Source organism: Drosophila bipectinata, chromosome 3R (genome assembly GCF_030179905.1).
Source record: "Drosophila bipectinata strain 14024-0381.07 chromosome 3R, DbipHiC1v2, whole genome shotgun sequence".
Lineage (NCBI taxonomy): Eukaryota > Metazoa > Arthropoda > Insecta > Diptera > Drosophilidae > Drosophila > Drosophila bipectinata.
This window is the reverse complement of record NC_091739.1, coordinates 21,897,477-21,920,556: the sequence shown is the minus strand read 5'-3', so window position 1 is coordinate 21,920,556 and position 23,080 is coordinate 21,897,477. Positions and strand designations below refer to the sequence as shown.

At 43.1% G+C, this 23,080-nt stretch overlaps 4 protein-coding genes across 6 annotated transcripts; 2 read left to right on the top strand and 2 right to left on the bottom strand.

Moving 5' to 3' along the window:
• Positions 1-10,594: 10,594 nt before the first annotated feature.
• CheB98a (Chemosensory protein A 98a) lies at positions 10,595-11,128 on the top strand. Its single transcript, XM_070280697.1, has 3 exons — positions 10,595-10,654; positions 10,713-10,889; positions 10,949-11,128. Exons 1-3 carry the CDS (start codon positions 10,595-10,597, stop codon positions 11,126-11,128), a joined length of 417 nt encoding a protein of 138 aa, XP_070136798.1.
• Positions 11,129-11,158: 30 nt separating this feature from the next.
• On the bottom strand, positions 11,159-14,484 carry wdn (wings down). The gene is made up of 3 exons (XM_017237371.3): positions 13,167-14,484; positions 11,913-13,108; positions 11,159-11,849 (listed from the first exon to the last, which is right to left on the bottom strand). The coding sequence occupies exons 1-3, from the start codon at positions 14,222-14,224 to the stop codon at positions 11,455-11,457; spliced, it is 2,649 nt and encodes an 882-aa protein (XP_017092860.2). The 5' UTR covers positions 14,225-14,484; the 3' UTR covers positions 11,159-11,454.
• A 395-nt stretch (positions 14,485-14,879) lies between these two features.
• Prp39 (pre-mRNA processing factor 39) lies at positions 14,880-20,435 on the top strand. Of its 3 annotated transcripts, none has more exons than XM_017237331.3 (8): positions 14,880-14,983; positions 15,259-15,350; positions 15,572-16,385; positions 16,446-16,648; positions 16,711-16,836; positions 17,968-18,242; positions 18,529-19,842; positions 19,903-20,435. In XM_017237331.3, exons 1-8 carry the CDS (start codon positions 14,890-14,892, stop codon positions 20,219-20,221), a joined length of 3,237 nt encoding a protein of 1,078 aa, XP_017092820.3. In that variant the 5' UTR covers positions 14,880-14,889; the 3' UTR covers positions 20,222-20,435. The 3 variants fall into 3 exon arrangements, with proteins under 3 accessions (XP_017092820.3, XP_070138137.1, XP_070138138.1); XM_070282036.1 differs by lacking the exon at positions 14,880-14,983 and adding an exon at positions 15,030-15,174; XM_070282037.1 differs by lacking the exons at positions 14,880-14,983; positions 15,259-15,350; positions 15,572-16,385; positions 16,446-16,648; positions 16,711-16,836 and adding an exon at positions 17,065-17,614.
• On the bottom strand, positions 20,418-22,846 carry LOC108122635 (DDB1- and CUL4-associated factor 10 homolog). Its single transcript, XM_043211800.2, has 3 exons — positions 22,257-22,846; positions 21,824-22,193; positions 20,418-21,728 (listed from the first exon to the last, which is right to left on the bottom strand). Exons 1-3 carry the CDS (start codon positions 22,556-22,558, stop codon positions 20,544-20,546), a joined length of 1,857 nt encoding a protein of 618 aa, XP_043067735.1. The 5' UTR covers positions 22,559-22,846; the 3' UTR covers positions 20,418-20,543.
• Positions 22,847-23,080: the final 234 nt, after the last annotated feature.

Sequence of the window (23,080 nt, the reverse complement as noted above, 5' to 3'; positions counted from 1 at the left end):
GCAAAATAATACGACATGCCAAATTTCGTAAGGATCGGCCGACTATATCCTATAGCTTCCATATAACTGAACGATCGGAAATGACCCAACTTTCGTGTTTTTGAAGATAGAAAGCTGGAACTTGGTACAGATTATATATTTGGTCAGTTGATCCGACCTACCAAATTTCATTAGGATCGGCCGACTATATCCTATAGCTGCCATATAACTGAACGATCGGAAATGGTACTTGGTAGAAATATCAACTTTCGTATTTTTGAAGATAGAAGTTTGGGATTTTTTTTAGATTTTGTATTGTAAAATATTGGATTATATATTCCTATTCCCATAAGGATCGGCCAACTATATCCGATGTTTGCGATATATATCCGGTTTTAACTGCAAGGGTATATAAACTTCGGCTCCGCCCGAAGTTAGCTTTCCTTTCTTGTTTCTTAGGGCGCCAGGGCACCACTTTACCGCTGAGCCGAACGCACCACACACACATTTCGGATGATAGAGGAGGAGGTGGGTATCGGAGATGACGGTATACGTGCCACGTCCCACTGACACTGTCTTTTGGCTGCCAAATGTGCCCGTGGGCGGGCGGCATACCTACATTCATATATACTTATTTGAGCTGCGCATAATGAGCGTTATTTATACTTAAGCAGCTGCCAAGCAGACGCAAATCGTAAATAAAACGCTTATATTTATTAGCCAAGTGATAATTTGCGAGCGCATAGTGACTGAAAGTAACATAAAATCGCTATGATAATTGCAAGCCGTCCATACTCTGAGGGACCCAACAGCCCAATTCGTTTAACCCCAGGACAATCCATCAAATTAAACCAGGCCCACTAGGAATAGGCATGAATTGATCGACTAACGTCCTTTCTTCTTATGTTTGGGACTGTCATTTTTTAGATATTACAATCAGTACCAGATCTCAGTAGGGTGAGCAAAGAAAAGAACTTGGGGCAAGGTCAACCCTCGGGCCAATGATGCTGGCCAGACATCTAAATTAATTTTGCATAGGCATAAAAAAATTTAATCAAATAAAGTGAAAAACCAATTGACCATAAGAAGTTTCCTATTGAATTAAGAAGGTCCTCAGGCTGTTTAAATCAATCGCTAACAAAAGTAAATATTTTAACTACTAATTGGCTAATTGCACCTGTGACCTGTACCGCAAAAGTGTCCTTTTCTTATTGTGATTCATTCTGCAGCTTTGATTTCCATTAGGACTTAGCTGCCATGTTGCCGCTCCCAAAGCGTATTATGATAATTGGAAATTATATATAAAAATGATGACTTGGGAGCCGAGAGCCGAGGGCCGAGGACCCTGAGACAATCATCTCGAGGCAAACTAGCATTTATGGCGCATTAATCTGATTATTAATGGGCAGGGAAACCACGCATAAAAGAACGATTCGCTGCCGATGGTAGGGCAGCTGAGAGTCGGGAATAGAATGTAATTGAATACTAATGCAATCAATTAAAGTTAAACTCTTGGCACACGTGCCGGGGACGTGGCGGAGTCACCGGAAGACATATCCTGTGGACCGTCTTCAGGCAGGGATGTAAATGCGAATGGAAAATGGAATTGCATGTCCCGCCCCGGAGTGATGGCTTTGGAGGGCGGGATCCAGGCCAGAACGATGGCCCTGGCCCGATGGTGATGAGTTCAATCAAGTTGTAAACATGCTTCAGATTCTATTAATGCGCCGCCAGTGCTGGCATTCTAGTAACTCAATACAATCAACAGCGTTTTAGAGTTCGTTTGTGTCCTGCGGGAGGGGCGCTATAAAAAGGGAAATCAAATCATAAAAAATAATATGCCGCTTTGCAGCATTCAGGGCGCAACAGGATTTCCTTCACGTGTGTGTGTGTGTAAGTGTGCCTAGAAGACAGTTTCAAAAGGAAATAAATAATCATACGTATAACATTGTAAGGACTAAGAATTACCCGGTGTGCGTATTAAATTTAAACATTTTTATACATTTTCTAATACTGACTTATTTTATTTAACTTTTACAAACAATTTTTTGTTGAATTTTAAAGAATTTTTATATTTAATATACTCCATTCTTTCGCAAGTAATAGGTACTGGGAACTCAACTAGGAAAATGCCCTTACCTTTGGCTTGCGAACAGAGACAAGCCCCCATCACCTCCACCTCGGTTCAACTTCAAATTGATGCAATTTATGAAAACTTTTGTGCGCTCAATTGCAAATACAAGTGTACAATCTCTGTCATTTTTATGCACTTCCCCCCGGTTACGCCAAAGCAATTTTCTTTCTTTTGGCAAGTCTGCTTTCGTTTTCGCCCAAGTTCCCATCTTGATTTTCTTGATTTTTCTACTCTCGGACCTGGACCTCGACCTGGTCCTGGCCTGGAACTACTACTACTTGGTTCCTTTTTCCATTCGTGCATTGTGCGGTAAATTAAGCGCATTGCAAGTGATTTGATTTGCTTTCATATAGAAAATACTTCAAATTTCATTGCCATGGCAGCAATTACTTTAAAGTTCCCAATGCGAGCTGGCAATGCGAACGAAAAGTAATTCGCAGCTAATGACTGTCATTTGTATCTGAAAATGAAATGTACGCCACTCCTGACGGCGTTTATTTATTTTTATGGCAATACCCGCAGCCAGGACCTCCAGGCACAGCGCGTGTCAGCAATTACGACCAAACGTTCAAAAGTTCCTTTGCCGGAGCGAATTATGGCAATAAGTGTAAGTGCAGAAATTTAAGAAGCCAATACTACCATCGACTCAACAACAAAGCTTTGTAAAAAATAAAGTATTTACTTTATTTAGTATTAAGAAGTATTAACTTTATGATGTAACTAAAAAATGATGATAAAAAATTAATATTTTAAAGTTCATTTTACCATTTAAACAAAAGACAAATTTGTAAAAAAGGTAAAAGACCGAAAACCGATAGACCAGTATTTTTCCTTGAAAGACAGTTTCCGTTTTCACAGATGTCATGCCGACACAATTAACGATTCATATTCACACGCATTTAAGTTTTGAATTCCTTGGGGGAGCAGAAAATCTCTTGCTACGCTTCCTTAAAATCTTAAAAAGCCAAAAACTGAAAGTCAACTAGAAGCCGCGGCGTTCATGTGGGTGTATGTGGGACATGGAACTAAAATAAAGTTTTCATTAACCTTCATACGAATTTTAAGGAGGATGTGGCCCACAAATATAGAGATTCTCTAGCTCTAACTTGGAAACCAAAAAGTTTTGAGAGACGACATTTCTATTCATTAGAATAGACACACACACTCACACGATAAGTCATTGATTTGGTGTGGCTGCCATTTCAATGCCGCCATTTTGTTACCAAAAGGCGCATCTTTATTAGGCTGATGAAAAGTTGACTTAAGTTTGTGATTTTAGGTTCAACCCCAACGTCCCCAGTTGATTATTTTCAGCTCCCTTTTCAAATATCAATAAATTCAATTAAAACTATGTGAAAGGGCTAAAAACCCCAAACCAGTCTTCCTTGAGTCTTCCTTGGCCAAATGGGAAAATAATGTTAGCTAACATTTATATTTTTACATCAGCGTGTAACATTCCTCAACAGCCTGTTGACTGGTAACAGTTGGGGCAAAGTTCGAAAAGGAGGGGGATTTCAGGGGCTCCGCTATGTTAGCTAAGTGAAAAGTAATGTTGGAGCACTGTTGGTCGAGTGTTACAGTGCTGTTTTAAACAGAGTAGCTTGAGTCTCACTCCGGAGGAACCGCCTGCGTGATCACGGTTGACCTCCTTAAAGACACTGTCTGAACCATTTCGGAATTGTATGGTACATTTTTGGGAAACGATTTTGTTTGCCGGAACTTTTAGAATCACAGTTTATTTCGATTTATCGTACTTCTATAATATTAATAACAATAATATAGTATCAAACTGTTTAGATTTTTACGAAAATGGAGTACTTTAATCGACTGTCAGACTCCACGGAGTGGAGTGAATCTATTATTGAATGATGAATCACTAATATGAATATCGAACGAAACATCCAAATTTCAAAAATGCATGGGAGGCACAATGTGACCTACAGAAAAAGCCATATCTTTGCCATTAGTCGTCCGATTCTTGAGCGGAACACCTTAAACGAATTGTATTTTGATTCTGCATCGATTTGCATCAAATTCTAGGAACAAATTATTTTTTAAATTTTTTGTCAAAATTTATTGGGGGTCCCCTTCAAAATTTGGAAAATGCTTGGGGAGGACAATATGGCCCACAGCGGTGGCTGTATCTCAGCCATTATTCATCCTATTCTTGAGAGGAATACCTTAAACGATTTGTAGATCGATTCTTGATCAATCTGCATCAAAATCCTGGAACGAAAATATTTTTAGATTTTTTGTCAAAATTTCTAGGGATCCCCTTCGAAATTTGGAAAATGCCTGGGGAGGCCAATATGGCCCACAGCTATGGCTGTATCTTAGCCAATAATCATCCGATTCTTGAGCGGAATACCTTAAACGATTAGTAAATCGATTCTTGATCAATTTGCATCAAAATCCTGGAACGAAATTATTTTTAGATTTTTTGTCAAAATTTCCAGTGGGTCCCCTTCAAAATTTGGAAAATGGCTGGGGAGGACAATATGGCCCACAGCGATGGCTGTATCTTAGCCAATAATCATCCGATTCTTGATCGGAACACCTTAAACGAATTGTATTTTGATTCTAAATCGATTTGCATCAAAATCTAGAAACAAATTATTTTTTAAATTTTTTGTCAAAATTTATGGGGGATCCCCTTCAAAATTTCAAAAATGCATGGATGGCACAATGTGACCTACAGCGAAGGCTATATCTTTGCCATTAGTCATTAGGAACACCTTAAACGAATTGTATTTTGGATCTCAATCGATATGCATCAAATTCTAGGAACAAATTATTTTTTAAATTTTTTGTCAAAATTTATGGGAATCCCCTTCAAAATTTCAAAAATGCATGGGAGGCAGAATTTGACCTACAGCGAAGGCTATAGCTTTGCCATTAGTCATCCGATTCTTGACTGGAATACTTTAAACGAATTGTAAATCGATTCTTGATCAATTTGCATAAAAAACCTTGAACGAAATTATTTTTAGATTTTTTGTCAAAATTTCTAGGGGGTCCCCTTCAAAATTTGGAAAATGCTTGGGGAGGACAATATGGCCCACAGCGATGGCTGTATCTTAACCAATAATCATCCGATTCTCGAGCGGAATACCTTAAACGATTTGTTAATCGATTCTTGATCAATCTGCATCAAAATCCTGGAACGAAATTATTTTTAGATTTTTTGTCAACATTTTTAGGGGATCCCCTTCGAAATTTGGAAAATGCCTGGGGAGGCCAATATGGCCCACAGCGATGGCTGTATCTCAGCCATTATTCATCCGATTCTTGAGAGGAATACCTTAAACGATTTGTAGATCGATTCTTGATCAATCTGCATCAAAATCCTGGAACGAAAATATTTTTAGATTTTTTGTCAAAATTTCTAGGGGATCCCCTTCGAAATTTGGAAAATGCCTGGGGAGGCCAATATGGCCCACAGCGATGGCTGTATCTCAGCCATTATTCATCCGATTCTTGAGAGGAATACCTTAAACGATTTGTAGATCGATTCTTGATCAATCTGCATCAAAATCCTGGAACGAAATTATTTTTAGATTTTTTGTCAAAATTTTTGGGGGATCCCCTTCAAAATTTCAAAAATGCATGGGAGGCAGAATTTGACCTACAGCGAAGGCTATATCTTTGCCATTAGTCATCCGATTCTTGAGAGGAATACCTTAAACGATTTGTAGATCGATTCTTGATCAATCTGCATCAAAATCCTGGAACGAAAATATTTTTAGATTTTTTGTCAAAATTTCTAGGGGATCCCCTTCGAAATTTGGAAAATGCCTGGGGAGGCCAATATGGCCCACAGCGATGGCTGTATCTCAGCCATTATTCATCCGATTCTTGAGAGGAATACCTTAAACGATTTGTAGATCGATTCTTGATCAATCTGCATCAAAATCCTGGAACGAAATTATTTTTAGATTTTTTGTCAAAATTTCTAGGGGATCCCCTTCGAAATTTGGAAAATGCCTGGGGAGGCCAATATGGCCCACAGCGATGGCTGTATCTCAGCCATTATTCATCCGATTCTTGAGAGGAATACCTTAAACGATTTGTAGATCGATTCTTGATCAATCTGCATCAAAATCCTGGAACGAAATTATTTTTAGATTTTTTGTCAAAATTTCTAGGGGGTCCCCTTTAAAATTTGGAAAATGCCTGTGGAGGACAATATAGCCCACAGCGATGGCTGTATCTTAGCCAATAATCATCCGATTCTTGAGCGGAATACCTTAAACGATTTGTTAATCGATTCTTGATCAATCTGCATCAAAATCCTGGAACGAAATTATTTTTAGATTTTTTGTCAAAATTTTTGGGGGATCCCCTTCAAAATTTCAAAAATGCATGGGAGGCAGAATTTGACCTACAGCGAAGGCTATATCTTTGCCATTAGTCATCCGATTCTTGAGAGGAATACCTTAAACGATTTGTAGATCGATTCTTGATCAATCTGCATCAAAATCCTGGAACGAAAATATTTTTAGATTTTTTGTCAAAATTTCTAGGGGGTCCCCTTTAAAATTTGGAAAATGCCTGTGGAGGACAATATAGCCCACAGCGATGGCTGTATCTTAGCCAATAATCATCCGATTCTTGAGGGGAATACCTCAACTTCAAAATTTCAATAATGTACATATATCTATGTCTGTAGTCATCCGATTCTTGAGCGGAGCATCTTATCCGATTTTTAGATCGAATCACCGCCTATCTGGGTCAAAATCTATTAACAAATAATGTTTCAAATTGTTTTCAAATTTTATATGTAGAGGAAAGTACTTTATAATTTTAAAAATGTATGTAAAAGTCAATATTTCCGAAATCGAAGGCAATTTAACCTTAAACTTATTTTTGATGCATGAGGATAGAATTATGTTTTTCCCACAATCCGAAGCTAGTTCCTTATTATTTTGAGCATATTGTTATTATTAGAGGTAATTTCATTTATTTTCGTATTAAATTTTATATTATGATCGAAAGGATTCCGGAGTTCCCCACTTTAAAGCTTTAATATTAAGTCAACCTGCAAAGCCAAATATTTTCATGCTCATTCATAAAATTTGACATTAGCATATTGCATTTCCATTGCGTTAATGTGACAAAATGACAAATGAAGTTGGTTTCGCTCCTCCAGTCGCATTCCCAGTCGAATGGCGTCTGTCTCCTTTCATTTCCGCTCCCACTATTCCGCATCCCAGAATTGGATTTAATGCGTTTCGCGGCAAGCTGCACTTGAATTTGCATTTTCATTTTCATTTTTCCCAGCGTGGCAAAAAGCAAAACACTTTGACAAGCGTTTACAAACTCGCCAGTGCGGCAACAACAGCAACAAGCCAAGTAGCGCGCCAACTTTGAAATTGATAAATTGATTTATGCAAACAAAACACGAAAAGGATCTTCGCCCCCTCATTTGAGGAATATGAAAAATGATGATGAAGGGGCTAAAAACAAAAATTTGTTCACATCAGCAGGCTGAGGTGGATGGGAGAGGTGGTGGTTTCAGATTTGGCCAAGGGCTCAGACAGGCCAAGCAACAAAGTACACATAAAATCAATTAATAAACAATATGAAATGAAATTTGCAATTGTTAAAATGTCTGCTGCTGACTTGCCCTCTCAACGAATTTTGACAGTATTCCACCGCTATTGTGGCTATTTTCGGCGTCATTCAGTGCCATTGTCCGGATTTTTCTGCGCTGCTTAAAGTCACTCCCAGGTCCATTGTGTGGCCATTGCTGTTGCTGTGGTAGCTGCTGATAGACTCACGCCCCCTCACGTAAAAACACAACAACCAGCCATAGAATAGTATCAGTTTCATTTCCACTAAAAGTTACTTTTGTAGTTTTTACAAAAAAAAAAAAGCATGGATATCCTAAGAAAAGTTATTAAACTCTGTCAGACTTTAATAAATTCAAAATAGCATATTACGTATCCGCCATGTTGAACACAAATACCTGTCCAAACTGTCATAATATTAAGTAGTTATTGTCAAAAGAAACTTTTTTGCTTTATTTTGCAACTAAGAATCCCACATTTGTATAATCTATAAAGCTTATTTTTCTCTCTATGCATATGGACTGTGACATTTAAACCGACGAGACAAACAATTCTATATGGTAATCAAGTCACGTGTTTGAGTGGATGGTTAGCAAAATGCAAGCTGTTGAAGCATTGCCACGCCCCCAGAGGAAGGTCGGCCCTTAAGTCTGACTTTATAGCCAGACGGCATTATAAACTTAATTAAAATATCGGCAGCCACCCCAAAAGCAGGCAATGTTTTCTTTTCGACAGGTAAGAAGCGGCAAATATTTAACAGCCCAGCTACATAACTTAAACATATTGTGCAGACTTTGGCGCAGATACATCAGCGTATATGTATTTATAGACACACATTCCTTTGGCACGCGGGTGTATACACCAACCCCCTTACACACAATGGTGCTACAATCACAGGTAACTGCTACATGTGTAAATATTTACAAAACGCGCCAAGCGTCGACAAACCGACGCCATCTTCACTTTTACCGCCAACTAAAGGCTCTACCGAGCTTGTAACTCTTTCGTTTCGCACAGGAGCGGATTAGTAATGCCACCGAGTAAGGACTATACATCTCTTAAGCTTTCTTTCCTTTTGCAATAGTAGCAATTCATATTCTGTATTCAGGTATCCTTTTGAAGCCAAATTAAAAAATAACCGTAACATATCCTAATCTGCTCCTGTTTCTCGACTCTCCCACGCAGCCAAACGCGGGTTTATTTATGCCTTTCGATATTTATCGCAGTTGGTCTATTTGTTTTTGTTGGTGCCACTGCTGACTGTTCCAGAGTCCCCATCTCGGATGTGGGTGCTCGGATGTGTGTGTGTTTTATTCCCTTTTATTATTATTATGCTGTCATTCCTGTTGTCGCGACATTGTCAGCAAACGTTGTGTGTGGTCCCTAGGATTCGTTTCTACGTTTGTATATGGATACATGTATGTGGGGGCGACTTAAAATCGGACTTGCCACCGGCATGTCCTTGTTTATCTTTTTATGCTTTAGTTTCCCCGATTGAGCCAACCATTTTATGTGTCATCATAACTGTTGGCCATTTGTAAGCTACCAGAAAATTGGTCATAATATAAAATCACAGAGTGTGTTTCGATCCTATTACCCATCATCCAAATCAATTTGTTAGTCCTGCCTACATCAAAATCTGTCAATATGCCTCATAACGTCAATAGGGAAATAAATCGTACGGTATGCGAGAAGTTTAAAAGCTTTATGAAGGTTGGCTCCCATGACTAGGATAAATGCCACAAGGGTGCCATAAATTGTAAAGCAGCTTCCAAGGAGAGAAATTCCTGTTGCTTTTGTGTAAAAGAATTATTATTTGAGTTAGGCATTTATTTATAAAACAATAAATGCGCTTTTCAATAGTTTCTATACCATGTAGACCCAAAAACGCCCTATAATTACAACAAAAACATTAAAAGTACCACCCCTCTGAAGTCAACGGCCAGACCCTGCGCACCCTTCATACGCATTAGCGCCTTGGATTGGATGGGGGAAACCACCCTTGTCGAGATAGAAGCCTCAAAGGCATAACGTTTAAGCGTTGCTCCGCTTGCATTTGACTTCCACCCAGGGAGTGGAGGGTCGCTCAAAGTAAAAGGGAAACCTTAAGCCACAAAAAGGCTCAAGTATGTGGAACAGCCCTTAGGGCAAGGCAATATCCTTCTTGTGGCCCGACAATTTTTCTATTGCATATTCTTAGAACTAAATAAAATTGGCAAATGCAAGGATATAGGGATTTGCCCGACAGTTTTTAGGATTTTTTTTAGGTCCGACTCTACACATAAAACATAAGTAAAATTTAAAAAAAAATTTTAAAAAGTGACCTACCACAAAAAATTGATCTATAAAAAGCTTCATAAAAATTTAGGTTTTAAAATATGTAAAATTTATACAAACCATTTAGCATTCTTTAAACTTTTGTTTTAATATTTTAGATTTCTATTCATTTGCAATTATATTTTATAAACATAAAAAGCCTAAAAACAACTCATCACTTTTATTAGATAGTGTTAAGTTCCCAGGTTTCTAAAACAAAAACAAATTATATTTTGTATTATATTATATTTATTGTTAATTATATGTATTTACAGTTTGTAGATTTTAAAATTTGTTTTCTAGATTATTGAATCATTGGCTCTATATAATTAGAGCCGCCTGCGTGTTTTCATAAATGATATAAATTGGCTTTGACGCATCGGATTTAATTTCATTAAAAAAGGAAATGTACGCGAAAGTAGTCCTACCGCTTTTATTATTTGCTCTCGTGGATCGATCTGATGCGGGGGAATATGAGCTTGTGTTATCAGATGATGAGATCTTTAGTGATTGCCAAGGTATAGATGCCAGCTTTAAGAATATAAGTAATATGTTCGACTTTTCTCATTTCAATTCCACTTTGAGACCTGATGGTATGGCTATAGAAGGAAACTTGACAGTGGTTTGGAATATTCAACCTGGGGATAGGATAGAGGTGAGTCAGGAACTATGGAACTTACTATAATTATCTTTTTAAATTATTTTATTCTTAGTTAACCATACAGCTCTTGTACATGGATCGTGGAACTTGGCAGCCGACAGTATTCTCCATTAATACGAAGGACTTCTGCAAAATCATGTACGACAAAAGGCAATTCTGGTACAAATTTTGGACCAAACATATTACAAACGTTGATGACATCAAGGATAGATGTCTCACTGTTCCTGGAGTATGTGTCAAATCCTTGCTGAAAAGCTTAAATTTAATAATTTACCTGTTTTTTTACAGACTTATATAATTATGGAGACGTACCTGTTGGTCTTGGTAGCATCGGCGCAATCCACTGGACCACTTCGCGAGGGTCGATATAAAACTCGAATAATCTATAGAGCCTTTGATCCCTTAAACTTCAAGGAACGAACAAATCCAATATGTTTTGAAGTGAGGGGAGAGGTTTTTAAATTATGAACTGGATCATAATTACAAGATCTTTCAAAATTACTAAAATATATACGAAATTTTATTATTGGTGTGAAGCGTACAAATCATACAATAATCATATTCTATATAAGTAAACGTTCATATATATACAAGCAATTACACTTAGGGGCTATGCAGAAATGAGCTTAGGCCTATCACTTAAACAAATGTAGCGTCGTACTCTTAAAAACCTACGGACTTTACACTCATCCATCCGATATATTTTAAAACGATTGCCAGCGGTCAGCATGGTCGGTACTGCTAACTTAACTAAGACACAAGAGATCGTTGAGGCTTTCATGTTGATCTGGCGATCATGTCAGATGCGGCGTAGCTGCTGGGGCCGATTTTCCCGCAAAGAATCGATTGGCGCCCGTTTGTGTGGTAAACAGCAGTGTGTCCACTGACGGTAGCATCTGGTTGGAGCGTACCAGCAGTGGCACATTTACTACGGGCATTGCAGGGCTTGTTGGCACTCCTGCGGCCACTGATTGCACTGTATTAACCATGCTGCTCAGTTTTCCTTGGGCGTTCAGCGTGAAGGCGGGCAGATAGTAGTTCCCAGAACGTGACGGCATCGCTTGCGATCCGCTTGGGGCGCCACTGGGAGCGGAGGCGGATACTGCAGTCAGTTCCATAGAGGCTGGCGAAGAAAACGGCGAGGACTCAAGTGATGGACAAGCTAGACGATCGCTTGGTTTGCAAGGCACTAAAAAAATAATAGAATTTGTTAAATATGCTTGCCATTTTTAACATAGTTTTGAAAACATACTGAAATCTTCATCTGGCAAGAGTTCGTCGGGCAATTCGTTTTTTATCTGGAAGTGCAGGGCAGCGGCAGAGTCGGAGATGGCATTGTCCGATGTCCCCATATCGGTGTTAGCCACGGGGGCATCATAAAGGCCACACTCTTCCATTTCCAGTGCCTGCTCCATAATCAGATCCTCCGCAGAAGTCAAACTGAGGCCATGTAGGTCTAGGAATGGGCCCGGATTCTGGACCGGCTCTTTCTTGATCTGCGAAATGCTGCTCAAGGGTGCCAATCCGGACGGTGGCTGCTGATTTGGAGTCTGCAGCTGAGGCTTTTGCTGCAGCTGCTTCGGGGCCAGTTGCTTTCGCTCCCGCTTAGCTTTGGCCTGCTTGGGCGGCGGTGGGGGAAGTGTCACCATCACAGTAGACAGTTCCTGCTGCTGTGATGCTGTCGGCACAGGATGCACCTGCTGTAGGGCTGTTCCCGCTGGCAGAGTAATTCCCAAGGCGGCCAGAGTAGCCTGCTGGGGCTGCTTCTTTTTACGTGCCTGTTTTGCAGGGGCGGGCGTGGATGCAGGTGGTGGATTGGACTTGGTTTTCAAATCATGCGTAGGGACTGGATTATCGGGATTGGCTGCCGCTGCAGCTGCTGCTGCTGCCGCTGCCGCTGCCTTCTGGGCCTTGCTGGTGGTGGACTTCTTGGAGCAGTAAGAGGGAATGTTTTCGAGGTGTTCGCCCGTCTTATGGTCGACCTTGTGGCGGCGTCTTGTGTGCTTGAGCCAGTTGGGGAAATTTGTAAAGTCTCGCGGACAGTAGTTGCACTTGAACGGTCGCATGCCTGTGTGGATGTTCGAATGCTGTTTCAGCTTGGAGTTGCTGATGAAGCTCTTATCACACACCGTGCAGGCGAAGGGACGCTGCTCCAGATGCACCAAATTGTGTACCTTGAGGCAGCGCTCTGTTTTGTACATTTTGCCGCATTTCTCACAGCGGTAGGAACGCGTCTGGGCATGGTACTTTTGGTGGCGCTGCAAATGGGATCGCTCCTGGAATCGTTTCTGACACTCCGGGCATTCGTACGGCTTCTCAGAGGAGTGGATCCGGGCATGGTGCGTAAGATTGATTTTCTGGACGAACTTCTGGCCGCAGATGTCACACTGGTACTTCTTGTTATCGCTATGGATTTTCCGATGCATCCACATGCTTCCCAATTTGAGGCTGAAAAAGAAATATGCTTTTAGAAAAGATCCTTTAGAGGAAACTGTTGGATACTCACCACTTGCCGCAGTCCGGACATTTCTTCCACGTATCCTTGCGGCCCTCGGTGCGGTGAGTCTTAAGGTGCTTCTTTAGCCCGGCTAAAACCTCAAACTCCCGCTGGCACTCACCGCAGCGGTAGATGAGTCGCAGCCGATGGGCGGCCGATTCGTGCTTAGCCAACTCCTCGGATGTCTCCAGTAGCAGTCCGTTGCAGTCCAAGCACTTGTGCAACGGCGCCGGGTCTACCTCAACAGACTTTTCGTGAGCCTCAATCACAGGAGGCGGCATACTAGCTGCATCCGTCTCTGCTGAAGTTTTCGACGTCGGCTTGGGCTGCTGAAAGATGGTGAAGGAGGGGGGCAAGAACTCGGCCTCGCTGACCTCCACCTTGGTGACCACATGCGCGGGACTTTGACCCATTTGAAGCTGCTTTTCTTCGGGGGGCTCTTCTTTGAAGACTTTCAAGCGCAACGCCGTCGTCGCTGGCAACTTGGGTTTGCGCTGTAAGGTCGGCTGAACTAGTTGATGTTGCTGCTGCTGGAGCTGGAGCTGCTCTGGAGAAAGCTTGATGGATGAGGGTACTCCGCTGGAGGTTTTCTTGAACGGGGAATTGGTGAATGCATTCGGTGGTTCGGGACGCAGAAACGTCACGTTAAACTCTGAGCTAGAGTGGTGTTCACTGGTACTGGCGGGTAGAAGGGTGGTGGTCCCAAGGCCGGAGCCAGAGCCGGAGCTGGAGCCCGCCAAGTCATCGCGGCAAACATCCGCCGATAGATTCAGCTCAGTGTTGTTCTGCGCACTTTCGTCCAGCACCCGCCAAAAATCCGTTGACGACAGACTATTTCCGTTGACCAGACTGGCGGAGCTAATTGTCACACAGGCGGACAGATCAATGTCCAGCGACTCATCCTTGATGCTCGATATGGAGTCAAAGTTGTTGATCCGCAGCAAAGAGGAGAGAATCTCGTCGTGGGCTGCCTTCGTGGGGGTTCCTCCATCGCCGTAAATTTTAGGCGGCAACTTCTTGCTTGGCGCCTCCTCCTTCATTCTCTTGCCCTTGCCTTTGCACTCCATTCCCGCCTCGCTCACGTACACGTACAGGTTATGACTATGCGGTCGGCGTTTTTGCCCGCCGTATTTTGTCCTATTTGGCCGCGCCGCTGATGATTCTCGATCACTGGGTCCCTTTTCCCGGTCACTGGGCTCTCGGCTCACACATTGCGGTCTCTTTTGCTGGAAAACACACGCGGCAACGATCCGAAAAACATTTAATTATTGTGAAATGCGCCTCGGCTTTGTTGTTTTTGTCACGCTTACGATTCTACGAGTCGCCATTTTGAGAGTAGTGTTGGAAGACGCGCGTCAGTGGCAGTCCCGCTAAAGAATTGAGAAATATTGAGAAAAATAAATCATTTTTAACCTATAACTTAAATTAATACACCTTTTTTAGTTAAATTAACATAGTTAAAAAACTTTTCTATAATTTTAAACCTTTTAATGCAAAAAATTAAGTTTAATAATTTGTTAATGACTATAATCACTATGGACGGAAGTCCACGAAAAACGAACCAAATGCCTAGAGATTAAAAAATTAACATAATAAAAAATAAAACTTAAATCATTCATTTTCCAAAATCATATTTTCAAAATTTAAATCAATTTAAAATTTTTATTTCTAATGAAATCTAAATTTAGCTTGTTTTTTTTTTAGTAACAAGTTGGCAGTTTCATAGTTAGTGATGCATTGTTTTTGCCTATCGAAACCTGTTCCGATAACGATTACCAGTGTAATAAATATGGCGTCAGAGGAAAACGTTGCGATGGATATTCCAGGTAAATTATTTATTTTAGATTGTATCAAATAATTGCGTTCAGCCAGGTGAAACGCAATAGACTGTGACAGTTCAGTCAGTCGTGCTAACTCCGCCTTGTGCTTCATTTTACTGAGCGAAGAGAACAACGTGAAAAGTAACTCAAAAAAACGTGAAGATCACGAGGCAGCGTACTTTTTTAACGACACCGTGGTATTCCATAACATCTGGCGTTTTTAGTTAGAACATATAAACCAAGCAGGGTGTACCATAATAGTCGGGTTGACTCTATTGCAGGTCGCCGCACTCGTTCAGGTCGAAAGGCCGCTTCGCCGGCTGTGTCAGCTCCGACAAGAAGTACCCGCCGCACATCGAAGAGAAGCGCCCAGGTCAGTACCAGCATATCTAAACACTTTATGGTTGATTAGTAAACATCTACTGATGTAGACTATTGCAATGTGCGTATGTGGCGTTGTTCCATGCGCACATGATTCCCTTTTTGGGGGCAAATGATTACCTGCAAGGGCCAACTGATTTCACAGACCCAGCCAAGCGGGATTATTTGTGATGGCAGCTCATCATACTCACACATATTCGGTTTGCGTTCCAGTTAAGTGACCACGAGGAGGAGCCAGCTAAAGAGATAATGCCAGATGAGGAGATGGACCCGGCGCCGGTCGAAAACTCTGCCGTGGAAGCCACCTTCGATGAGGCCCAGATGGACGACGAAATGGTACCCGTTGAAACGGGCGGCGTGGACGAAAAAAGTTCTTCGTTTCCATTTGGAACTGTAGCAGAGCAGCATTCGGAGACCAGTGATGATATTAAGGAGACCCGGGGCGAGGACACACTTCTAGCCTCCCTGGCTGGGGACAATGCCAATAGCCTGCCGTCTGTGGGGGGTAACGATGAGAACGACACCAAAAAATCCCAGAGGTTTGATTACAATGATGAATCCCTGAAACCCCATGCCGACAAACACAACTCGTCCGAAGATTCTAGTTCGCACCATGCCATAGCTGAAAGCTTGGGTGACGAAGCAGACACCAGCAATGCTACCATCGTGAACACCGAAATTATTTCAGAAGACGAACTTCCCCCGCCCAGCAAACCGGAAATAAACGATGCCGAGGAGGTGTCGGACGAGGAGCTGCCGGCTCCGCAACGCGCCGAGTTACCCGCAGATGCCGAGGTCATCTCCGAAGACGAACTCCCCACCCACAACAACAACAACCATTCAGGCGACCCTAAGGCACAATTGAAGCGAAAGGCAGACAAAGAAACCGAGAGTGAATCGGAAGATAAGAAGCTCATTAGTAGGGAGTCGAATTCAAAAGATAAATCCCTGGAGCAGTACAATCCCAGTAGCCCCACATCCGAAAGCAACGATGCTCAGCCTCTGGAAAAGAGGGCTAAAGTTGATGGTAAGTTTGCAGACTTTCAGATAACAAGACAATGCTAAGAAAGGCAATTATACCCAACAGATAGTGAGTCCAAGGATAAGGACAAGAAGAAGGAAAAGGAACGCGATAAGGAGAAAGATAAGGAGAAGGAAAAAGACGCTGATAAGGAGAAGGAAAAAGAACGCAAAAAGTTGCCCGACCTAGACAAGTACTGGAGGGCAGTCAAAGAAGACTCCACCGACTTTACCGGCTGGACATATCTGCTGCAGTACGTGGACAGTGAGGTAGGTATTGGCATCCATATCATGTCCATCAAATAATGTGGGAGGTGTGTGTGTTTTTTTAGTCCGATGCTGAGGCGGCGAGAGAAGCCTACGATACATTCCTGTCGCACTACCCCTACTGCTATGGGTACTGGCGCAAGTACGCCGACTACGAGAAGCGCAAGGGCATCAAGGCCAACTGCTACAAGGTGAGTACCGCTCTTAAATTTCGTCGTGCAATTAAATACCTTTCGCAATTTTTTGTATTACGCTTACAATTACGAATACTACTGATATTCATATATTTGTTGTTAAATGCAATTTATTATGACCTAATAAAAACTACATTCAATAAATGCAACTTCTCCAATAAAAAGAAGACAAAGCAGCCGTTAAGTCAGTCAGATTCGTGTTCTTTAGGGTTTATATATTTTTTACCCAAATCTCTATTCAGATCTATTCGAAGGGGCTGTGGTGTCGGATTAACTGGGGATGCGGGGTTCGGGATCCACATTAAAACGGTTGAGAATCCAAATTATTAAATCGGTTTCGGTATTAAAAGCAAAACAAGATTGGAATTTTGATAAATCGGCAATAAATCTCATTCTTTAAATGTGATCTCCACACACAAAGCGTGCCAAGTCTATCCTTTTATATATTTTTGTTTCTAATCCTTTCGGTATTCTTTACCAACTCTTATCATGGATCAATGGTTCTATATTTTTGCACATTACAAGGCACATTTATATATATATTTTTTTTCGTGAAAAGTGGACGTTTTGAGTAGATTATCTATATCACCCCTGTGTCGCACAACTTGTGTCGTAATTAAAGCTTAAATCCGAAAACGACTTTCCGTCCAGTCGCTGTTCGATCCTGGTCTTCGATCCGAACGTTTGTATCACCAGTTACCTCTTCAGTTACGATACCTCCATACTCTTCAACACGAAATAACTAGTGAGATCACATCTCGTACAGATCACAGTCGTAAGTACAAATGGCGTTTAAATGAAATTTTTAAGTCTCTCTGTGAAGTTTCTATTTAAAAATCGAAACACTCAAGTGTGTGCTTTTTTCAAAACGACAACTGCAACATATGTGTGTTATGTATTGTACTGCGTGTTTATGTAAAGTTTCTAAGTTAGTATATAAGTCCAAAAACACCATCCACATCAAACCGATAGTTGTAAGCCCTCTAGAACGACTAAGAACGTTTTAAGAACGACTATTTTAAATCATGAATATTTTTATATTTCTCCTTTGCGATCGATCATCAAAATAAATCGAAAAAAATAAAAAACAAAAATTGTACCAAACATACGAAAATGACCAAATCCTAGGTATTTGAGCGCGGTCTGGAAGCAATTCCTTTGTCAGTCGATCTGTGGATCCACTACCTGATGCACGTCAAATCCCAGCATGCCGAGGATGAGCAGTTCATTCGCGCCCAGTACGAGCGGGCGGTGAAGGCCTGTGGCCTGGAGTTCCGATCGGACAAGCTGTGGGACGCCTACATTCGCTGGGAAAACGAGTCGAAACGGTACCACCGAGTGGTGCAGATCTACGACAGACTCCTAGCCATTCCCACCCAAGGATATAATGGACATTTCGACAAGTAAGTGTATCAATTAATTCCAAATATGTCAACAGAACTACACTATGCTATCGACGTTTTAAATTTTCCGTAGGAGATGGCCCAGAAAACGCGAAAAACCAAGAATTCATTTTGAAAATTTTAATGTAAACTCGCTTTCAAAATATTTAAATGCATCTTGAAAACAATAAACAGAATTTTTGTATTATACGGTTTTTTATATAAATATCCAGATATCAAAATATCCAGAAATATCCATCTTCCAGAATTGAATAATTAAATAATACTAATGCCTGACTCTTTCTAGCTTTCAAGATGTTATCAATCAGCATGCGATTACCAGTACGATTGGCACGGATGAGCTTATTCGTCTGAGGAAGGACTACCATGATCGACAGCAAAGCAAGGCGTCCAAGTCCTCCTCCAAGAGCCGTCGCGACAGCAGTAGCTCCAAAGACAAGGATTCTAAAGGCGATCGCGATAGGGAGCGGGAGAAAGATAAAGATAAGGACAAGGAGAAGGATAAAGACAAGGAGAAGCGGGAGTCTAGCGGGGGCAAGTCGCCAAAGGATACTAGTGAACCTCATGTCGATGAATCAGACAGTACAACCGATCTGACTGAAAGCGAGCCAACTGCCGCCACAAAGACCACCCCGCAGGTTGACTTTAGTGATCTGAGCACCCTGAGTGATGAGGAGACTGCTAGCATCAAGGATCGGGCCATATCGGCGCGGCGCAAGATTCACAAAGTGACTGTCAGTGCCGTGACGGCCCGCTGGTCGTTCGAGGAGGGCATCAAGCGACCCTATTTCCATGTCAAGCCCCTCGAGCGGGCTCAGCTGAAGAACTGGAAGGACTACCTTGACTTTGAGATCGAGAAGGGTGACCGTGAGCGGGTGTTGGTCTTGTTCGAGCGATGCCTGATAGCTTGCGCCTTGTACGATGAGTTCTGGCTGAAAATGCTTCGCTATTTGGAATCATCCGATGACGTGCCGGGAGTGACTCAGCTGATCCGCGACGTCTATCGCCGCGCCTGCCGCATCCATCATCCGGATAAGCCCAGTCTCCACCTAATGTGGGCCGCCTTCGAGGAGTGCCAGCTGAACTTCGATGCCGCTGCAGAGATTCTGCAGACCGTCGAGCAGCGCTGCCCCAATCTCCTGCAGATCGCCTACCGCCGCATCAACGTGGAGCGACGACGCGGCAATATCAGCAAATGCCGCGAGTTGTATAAGAATTACATAGAAAGTACAAAGAACAAGGGTGTGGCCGGAACTCTGGCTATCAAGTTTGCCCGGTTCCTGAACAAGATTTGCCACGATCTCGATGCGGGCTTGGCCGAATTGCAGCAGGCGCTGGACCGCGACCCGGCCAACACGCGAGTGGCCCTCCAGATGATCGACCTGTGCCTCCAGCGGCCGAACGTAGACGAGCAGGAAGTCGTCCAAATCATGGACAAGTTCATGGCCCGCACGGATATCGAGCCCGACCAGAAGGTGCTCTTTGCCCAGCGCAAGGTCGAGTTCCTGGAGGACTTTGGCAGCACAGCTAGAGGTCTGCAAGACGCCCAGCGTGCCCTCCAGCAGGCGCTCAGCAAAGCCAAAGAGAGTCAAAAGAAAAGGTATGAAGTTTTTCAACTGGTTAATGTTTTCTTACTAATTTTAATATTGATTCTTTCTAGCGATGGCAGCCCAAGCCGAAAGAGCTCGTCGGCTAAAGATGGAGCTCCCGCTGCAGGCTCATCCGCCACTGCAACGGCCTACAACAACGGTGGCACAGCCACGGCGACTGCAGCCTACAACTACGGAGCGGCCGGTGCATCTGCCTACTACAGTCAAACAGGAGGCGCTGCGAGCGCAGCGTATCCCGCGGCCCAAGCTCAGGGGCAAACGTCCTACGACTCGTACTACAATCAGTGGGGTTATGGGTCGGGCGGGGCCGCCACCGGCAGCGGAAGCTACAACTACGGCCAGTGGAGTGGATACGGCAACTACTACTAGCGTTGAGCAGAATCAACACCAACCAGCTCATCTTCGTACCTCCAAGATGTGTCCTCTAGCCGCTCAGTTTTTTGCCTTGCTGCTCCGCTCTGTTAAGTTATAGGTTTTTAATTGTAATTTTATACTGATACCTTATTTTACATATGGATATGTAGCAGACACGATATTTTCGTCGCGACAAATAAAAGACGTCAACTTAATCGGTTCACCATAATCTTGCGTGCATATATTTTGCCAAGAGCTAATTGGGGGGGGGGGGGGAAGTCAAACTATGCCTAAATCGAAAGTAAAATGTACAATTATGACCCTGGACTTGGTTAGTCTAGAGATTTGGCCGATACCACGTCACCTCGCCTCTTTTGCAGCCGGTCACTAGCAGTGGCTCTTTGGGGCTGAATTTGGCACACAGGACAACGTCTTGGTGCTCGGTGATCTTGGCCAGCTCCACCAGCTGCCTGGGCTGGCGCTTGACTTCGTCGAACATCTGATACCTGGGGTAGTCACCGCAATCGGCACTGTAGCCCAAAAGTCTCACTCCGTTGCCGTAGGGGGAGCAAATGATCCTCCCGTCCGCTGAAAATCCCGGTTCCTTGATGAAACCCGACTTGGTATTAGTTTCGGCAGCATAGTATAGCAGTTTCTTGGCGTTCACAAGTATGGAGTGGTCGTTCTCCTTGGACGCCGACCCCATCCCCGCTCCGATTAGAGGTCGCAGCCGCACCCGCTGACCGATCTCTAACCGAACTGGGGTGTCGCCACTGCTTGTGCTGCTGCTGCTGCTACTCGAGCTAGAGCTACTGCTGTTTGAGGCAGGGACTTCGCCGGCGGGTGGATTCGGTTGCTGGCGACTGTTAACCGAAGGTCTCAGCGGGAGCACTCCGCTGCTGATGGCGTACACAAAGTTATAGCCGCCAACATGGTTGCTGGAATTCCTCGCACGGTTCTGCCGAATAGCCCGCTCCTGCACGGTCACCTCCGCTGCCCAGATGTCAGGAATAAAGGTGTCTGGTCTTTGGATAGGAGCAGGATGACCGTTTTCCAGGCGGTTCGATCCGGCGTTGTCTAAGTGGAAAACTTGCACGCTGCTCATATGCAGAGACCTTCTTGGCTGCCTTACTTCCTGACTGTGGGAGGTGGCAGCAGGGTAACTTGATGTGCTACTTCTACTTGCGCTACTGCTCCGAGGATTATTTGGTGTGTTCACGCACTTCTTCTTGGGATGCGGCTCCTCCGGCCGCTGCTCGTCGTCACTGGGCACCGGCTCCTCGTTGATGTCGTGGATACAGGTCCACTCGCTCTGCTCGTCGCAGCTGACGTTGCGCGTCAGCATGCAACGGCAATGAGGATGGATCTGCAATGCCATTATCATCTCGGCGTCGTTGTGCTCAGGGAAATCAGTGACCAGTTCCACGCGGTTCTTCTTCTGCTTCTTTGAGAAGACATGGTCGTACTTGGCTGCCTGTGGGATGTATTGTTCGCCTAGCTGCATCAGGCGATAGATACCGGGCTGGAAAAATATAATTATCGCATTATAATGTTATCTTAGTGAATATTTTTGAATAAGGGACTTCCCCGGCATATACCCAGCCCAAATATACTCACTCTAAAGCCACAGAGATCGTTGTGTAAGGTGGTGAGGTCCAGATGGTGTATTATCATAATATAACCCCCACTGGTGCAGAGTACAAGCTTGTCCCCTGCCGGGGATATTCGACAACGCATCAGGCCACTGGCATGGAAGACCCGATGCGAAATTAGGCCCTGCTCGGTCTGGGAGTTGATGTCCCAGGTGAAGATGCTGCCGTCGAAACCAGAACTGACAAGGAGCTTATCCTTAGAGGAGTACTCGATGTTTTTGACCCAGTTGGAGTGGCCGTGTAAGACTCGCATTTTCTGCTTCATGTTTCGGAGATCCCAGAGTGCCACCGTGTAGTCATCCGATCCGGTGGCGAAGAGGCGTTCGTCGAAAAATCTAAAACAGCACATGGATTTGGCTGCGATTGAGTTACTCCAACATCTGTGGGGTGGAACTTACTTAATGCAGTTAACGCTGTCCGTGTGTGCGTCGGGGACCTTGAAGATCTCCCGCTGGGTGACAGCGTCGAAGACGAGGACGCACTTGCGCTCGGTCGCTGCCACCACCACGTTTCCATGCGCATTGAATTCTAAGTTGAATATAGCTCCCGTCCAGCCGGCCTCCATGGGACTGCAGTTGGCATGATAGCTATTGAACATTCCCACCGAACTGTAGATCCGCCGCATGACAAAGTTGTCGTCGCCTTTGTGGGGGAACCCGCTTTCGCGGCGGCTTAGGTACTGCTCCATGCTAAAATCCATAAGTCGTGGGTGCCCGGCGACCCAGTTGTCCTTTTCTTGATGCTGATACCCTCGCCCAGAATCACAAAATAGCCGATTTCCGCGTTTATGCAAGTTCTGACACCACCAAAAAGAACTCTTGTTTACTATTTGAACGAGGGCTACAAAACGGTGTTGCCGATTTTTATTTTTTACCTGAACTAAAATTAATTATCTAAACATTATTACTTATGGAGTTTGGCTCGACTAATGAGCAATGTTAGCTAAGGCCGTGAAACTTAAAGGTTCCATTACCAGATATGGTTTCTCTTTTTTTCGATATTAATAATAAGCACATCGCCTCATTAAAAACTCAAAATAGAATGAAGTTGGAATGATTCAGGGCTTGATTGAATTACGATGGAAGTGGAATTCAAATTATTGTGAATGGAAAAGAACAAAAGAATTATTCGCATTCATATTAAAAGAAAATTTTAACAAAATTTATAATTAAATACATTCTTTCATAGTATAATCTCTGTTATTTTGGGATATATTATTGGT

Bases quoted from the DNA above. Each gene is read 5' to 3' on its own strand.
- wdn (XM_017237371.3), bottom strand. From the start codon at position 14,224: ATGGAGTGCAAAGGCAAGGGCAAGAGAATGAAGGAGGAGGCGCCAAGC. The intron at 13,109-13,166 runs GTGAGTATCCAA...TTTCTTTTTCAG, and splicing joins TGTCCGGACTGCGGCAAGTG to CCTCAAATTGGGAAGCATGT. The intron at 11,850-11,912 runs GTATGTTTTCAA...TTATTTTTTTAG, and splicing joins CTTGCCAGATGAAGATTTCA to TGCCTTGCAAACCAAGCGAT.
- Prp39 (XM_017237331.3), top strand. From the start codon at position 14,890: ATGCATTGTTTTTGCCTATCGAAACCTGTTCCGATAACGATTACCAGT. The intron at 18,243-18,528 runs GTAAGTGTATCA...GACTCTTTCTAG, and splicing joins TATAATGGACATTTCGACAA to CTTTCAAGATGTTATCAATC. The intron at 19,843-19,902 runs GTATGAAGTTTT...GATTCTTTCTAG, and splicing joins AAAGAGAGTCAAAAGAAAAG to CGATGGCAGCCCAAGCCGAA.
- CheB98a (XM_070280697.1), top strand. From the start codon at position 10,595: ATGGCTATAGAAGGAAACTTGACAGTGGTTTGGAATATTCAACCTGGG. The intron at 10,655-10,712 runs GTGAGTCAGGAA...TTTTATTCTTAG, and splicing joins AACCTGGGGATAGGATAGAG to TTAACCATACAGCTCTTGTA. The intron at 10,890-10,948 runs GTATGTGTCAAA...GTTTTTTTACAG, and splicing joins GATGTCTCACTGTTCCTGGA to ACTTATATAATTATGGAGAC.
- LOC108122635 (XM_043211800.2), bottom strand. From the start codon at position 22,558: ATGGATTTTAGCATGGAGCAGTACCTAAGCCGCCGCGAAAGCGGGTTC. The intron at 22,194-22,256 runs GTAAGTTCCACC...GTGCTGTTTTAG, and splicing joins GACAGCGTTAACTGCATTAA to ATTTTTCGACGAACGCCTCT. The intron at 21,729-21,823 runs GTGAGTATATTT...ATATTTTTCCAG, and splicing joins ACGATCTCTGTGGCTTTAGA to CCCGGTATCTATCGCCTGAT.